Genomic DNA, 5,000 nt, shown 5'->3' with positions numbered 1-5,000 from the left:
CCACCACCAACACCACCACCACCACCACCATCACCATCACCACCGAACCACCACCACCACCACCACCACCTCCACCATCATCCACCATCAGCATCCACCCCAGTCAAACCAAAACAATATCCCAACATTTTCCAATCAACCTATTCACGCTTCATCTCCGCTCCCTATTAATAAAACATTGCATGGTTGAACTCGCCATAATTTAACGATATCATTATCATTATCATTATCATGATATCATCATCATTGTTGTTTATCAGCCCCGTGAAAACCAATCAACTGTTACAACGAATGTATGTCTCACACAAAAAGCCATTACGCATCACATCACCGTACACAGCACAGGCAGAAAGTTCGTTACCGTTTGCCATTAGTGAAATACACCATTATTAACTCACTCGATAGGTAATGAGATTAACGGAAGAGTAGCGTCCCTTGAGAGAACGTCAAAATGGTTTTGCTCATGCGTCTCTCTCGTCCTCGCTTTCGGTGAAGTGTACATAGCCGTCCTTTAGATATCGATCGATTTAATTTTTTGAAAAAAAAAAAAGACGACAAACATACAAAAAAAAAATATAAAAAATAAAATAAATAAACCAAAAAAAAAAAAAACAAAACAAAAAACTCCCAAAAAAACTCAAACCTGGGACTTTGCGAGGTCCCTGGTTTTGAGAGATTTTAACCACATCGATCGATATTTGAAGGACGAGTTTTCTGGCCAGATTTTTAAATTCGTGTCTTTCCATCCAGAGTTATGTCAGTTGACAACAGGTTAGTGGCGATAAATTACTGACTGTCAGTCGATTGACCTGTCGGAAATTGGTATGGATGTGAGGGTGGAGATGGGTTGGGGGGGGGAGAGAGAGAGAGAGAGAGAGAGAGAGAGAGAGAAGGGGGGGGGGAGAGAGTGATAGCGTGAGAGAAAGAGAGAGAGATAGATAGATAGAGAGAGAGAGAGAAAGAGAGAGAGAGAGGGAGGAGAGAGAGAAAGAGTTAGAAAGAAAGAGAGAGGGGGAGGAGAGAGAGAGAAAGAAAGAGAGAGAGAGAGAGAGAGGGGAGGAGAGAGAGAGAGAGAGGGGGAGGAGAGAGAGAGACAGAGAGAGAGAGAGAGGGGAGGAGAGAGTGATAGCGTGAGAGAAAGAGAGAGAGATAGAGAGAGAGATAGATAGCGAGAGAGAGAGGGGGGAGGAGAGAGTGATAGCGTGAGAGAAAGAGAGAGAGATAGAGAGAGAGATAGATAGATAGAGAGAGAGAGAAAGAGAGAGATAGAGAGAGAGAGGGAGGAGAGAGAGAAAGAGTTAGAAAGAAAGAGAGAGGGGGAGGAGAGAGAGAGAAAGAAAGAGAGAGAGATAGAGAGAGAGAGAGAGGGAGGAGAGAGAGAAAGAGTTAGAAAGAAAGAGAGAGGGGGAGGAGAGAGAGAGAGAAAGAAAGAAAGAGAGAGAGAGGGAGGAGTGAGAGAGAGAGAGAGAGAGAGAGAGAGAGAGAGAGAGAGGTGTGTACAGATTTATCATTTTGGGGAAGAGAACACAGGGGAGGGGTGGGGGTAATTCATTATCGATTGTATCATGTCAACAAATATAAAAAAGATTGAATGGTTGATTGATGTAATTGATAATGTACATTCGATAATGATTATCGACATATCGATTCCAATAAGCACTGGACTCTCTGACTCTGAGAGTGAAAGAATGAGAGAATAATATTCGTAGAAGCATCAATGGGCTTCAAATCCGATTTAGTCAACAATAAAAATAATTAATGTTATACTCAAATTGGATTCTATAGGGAATGAGATTAGCGGAAGAGTATCGTCCCTTGATTGGACGTCACCTTACAGAGAGAACGTCAATTTGGTTTTGAAGTGTCTCAAGCCGCTTTCACCGGAAGTGAGGACGGGAGACGCATGCGCACAACCAACATGACGTTTTCTCTCTCTAATAACGTTTCCGCCCGTGACGTCACAGACTATGGGTGACGTCCAATCAAGGGACGCTACTCTTCCGCTAATTTCATTCTCTATAGTCTGATGTCACGTCGCCCAACAACGGCGGCCATATTGGTTCTAAACAAAGACTGAAAGAAAATCGGTACTTTTTATTCTTCATGCTGGCTAGAACTTTTCATATGTCTTGTGATCGGAATGTAAAAAAGTCAAAACATGATCAGATTTATAATGCTTTTTTTTCATCAGGATACGCTTTAATGCTCGTAGGAGAAATATTTCATAAGCGCGTCCGCCATTCTTCCGATAGTTTAGGGCCAGTTACGAAGTTACCATGCGTCATTACGAAGGAAGTGACGTCATGACTGTTGAAGCGTATTAATGAGATGTCTTTGAAATATATATCGGACAGATTTGAAAACGTGTGGTGATTTGGGATCTGTTTTAATATAATATTATCATAAATGGCATTTACATAGCGCTATGTGGTTTTGTGGTATGACACTCGCTTTCGGATCGGAAGGTACTGGGTTCGAGTCTCGCTCGGCGCATAGTTGAGTTGAGTCCTTGGAAAAGACTCTTTACTCACATTCTCTCACCGTACTCAGGTGTAAAATGAGTACCTGACTGTTTACAGCGTTGTCACTGTCCGAAAAATTGTAATTACGCCCAATAGGTGTCGTGTCTCGTTCTACACGTGACGTGTTGCTGTTGGCCAGGGACCCTTTGAGCACATTTAGTGGATATTGCGCTATATTTAAACTCTATTTTTTTTATTGTCTTGGGACCACCTGTTAAGCCCTTTGAGCAATTTTAGAGGAAATTGCGCTATACAAAGCTAACGTGTCCGCGCTTCTGTTTCGTGATCGACTTTACGATTTGGGGAAATTGTATTCTAAAATTAGGTCACCGGAAGTGATTTGCTTGTTTAGATTTGAGGCAATGTCAGATGAGAACCCCTTAATTATTATATGTGACCCATCGTCTCAAAACGGTATTATGTCGGAACGAACCACATACTTATAAACCGAATTTAATGTTAAACTGGTCGAAAATCTAAACTCTTGGCATAAGCACCCTAAAATATGGGTATCCATTCTCATCAATAAATCTTATAAACCCAACACAAGTCTGATATTTCTGGCGAAAAATTCAATATTTTCAACCCGACTTAATACCGTTTTGAGGCGAAGGGTCACATATATTTCGAATGGAATGAAAACACAGACGGAATTAATGGGAATGCGACAGGGAGTTAATAGGCCTTTTACAGTACGGGAAGTCGTGCTTTGATTTCTTATTATTCTGAATTGTCGTTATCGTTATTATGATAATAGAATAATTTACTTTTTTTTTCTTTTCTCCTGATATTATGCCGATTGCTATTTTCATTAAATGGGTCATTATACCAAATGAAAAAACGCGGCGATGTTAACTCACTCAACCCTAACACCGACTATATCCGTAGTTTACACCCGGGGTTACTTTTACCCTATCCCTATTTATTACATTTTTCTCTCTGACAAATTATAGGCGTAGTATCAAAGTTAATGTTTTTTAAAAAGTTTTTGCATGTTAATAATATTTGAATAAAACTATGTATTTTCTCATTTTTAATACATTTTTTTTCCAATTTTGAAAAGTAGCAAAAATCTCTAGGATTGAGTGAGTTAATAGGGCTGTGCCCGGTTCCTTTAAGGTTGGAAAAATCGCTTCTTTTGTAGGTTTTCCGATTCTTTGTGTTTTGACCGTGTTCGTTGTTTGATGTCAGAAATTGGAATGGGCTATTTCATTCATTCGTTCATCAATTAAAGATAAACAGCGGATTTTACTCTCTCACCCTCTCTCTCTCTCTCTCTCTCTCTCTCTCTCTCTCTCTCTCTCTGTCTTTCTCTACCCTCTCTCTCTCTCTTTCTTTCTCTCTTCTCTCTCTCTCCCTCTATCTCTCTCTCTCTCTCTCTCTCTCTCTTTCTCTCTCTTTCTTCTTCTTTTCTCTTTCTTTCTTCTTTCTCTTCTTTCTTCTCTTCTTCTCTCTTCCTTCCCTCTCTCTCTTTCTCTCTCTCTTTCTCTCTCTCTCTCTCTCTCTCTCTCTCTCTCTCTCTCTCTCTCTCTATCTCAGTTTCCAAAAGCCCTCTTTCTTCCTATCTTTCTTTTTTACTTATTTCTTTTTGTTCCTTTTTTTTCTGTCCGTCTTTCTGTTTCCTGTGTTTACCTATTCCTTCATGAAATGCCTGCTGGGCATCCAATTTGATCTTTAGAGACGTAATATAAAAAGAATAAATAAAAGTATGATTTTCTAAAATCACAAAGAAAAAAAAAAAAGAAAAGAAAGAAAGAAAGAAAAACTTAAACACAAAACAAAAAGAAAGGGTTTTGTTCATTTTTTTTTTTTTTTTACAGGGGAATTATTTATTAATAAGTCGTTCTTTTTTTTCTCCCTTTTTCTCTCCAGAAATAATTGGAAATACCAAGAAACTGAACATCAATTTCCAAGATGGCGATGGGTAAGTGTGTTTACTTAATTAAATGTACGATTGTTCAGTGCTAAACGTATTGGAGAATGCTCGGGGCACTTATATTATTATGGTTATAAATATTGTGCACTTGGCTAAGAAGTTCACAACATTGCCATCCGGAAGTGTAACTGGCCAACACACAAAACTGTGTGTATCCATGAACGTTTATAGTCTGGTTAATACAGTTCAGTGAGCATTACTCATAAACGCGGATGGCAAAAAACAATAACAAAGACCTGAGTGACGTCATCTTCGAACTATCTATCTCACAGATAATCCATCAAACAATAAATTACGTAGAATGTCAACAGGATTTTGTTGCACGAACTTGTCTTATCGGAGCTTAATAGTCTTGCTCAAGGAAAAAAACCCGAAAATGCCTAAAGGGGGACTCGAATTTGTGCCCTCCCGGCTCACTTCACTTTGCAATATCTTAACCACTCGACCACATACACAGATACATACAGAGAGAGAGAGAGAGAGGGGGGGGGGAGAGAGAGAGAGAGAGAGAGGGGGGGGGAGGAGAGAGAGGGGGGGGGGGA

General features: G+C 39.9%; 1 protein-coding gene across 1 annotated transcript in view; it reads left to right on the top strand.

Moving 5' to 3' along the window:
• The window catches only part of LOC144973573 (uncharacterized), a 431,961-nt gene that overhangs the window by 194,444 nt on the left and 232,517 nt on the right, over positions 1 to 5,000 (top strand). The window contains exon 2 of the mRNA XM_078916195.1: positions 4,395 to 4,446. Coding sequence (XP_078772321.1) covers positions 4,395 to 4,446 — 52 coding nt within the window. The remainder of the gene's footprint in view (positions 1 to 4,394; positions 4,447 to 5,000) is intronic.

The sequence above is a fragment of the Berghia stephanieae genome, chromosome 5 (assembly GCF_034508935.2).
Source record: "Berghia stephanieae isolate SIO BIC M18660-M18661 chromosome 5, UCSD_Bste_1.3, whole genome shotgun sequence".
Lineage (NCBI taxonomy): Eukaryota > Metazoa > Mollusca > Gastropoda > Nudibranchia > Aeolidiidae > Berghia > Berghia stephanieae.
This window is presented reverse-complemented; position numbering and strand designations above follow the sequence as displayed.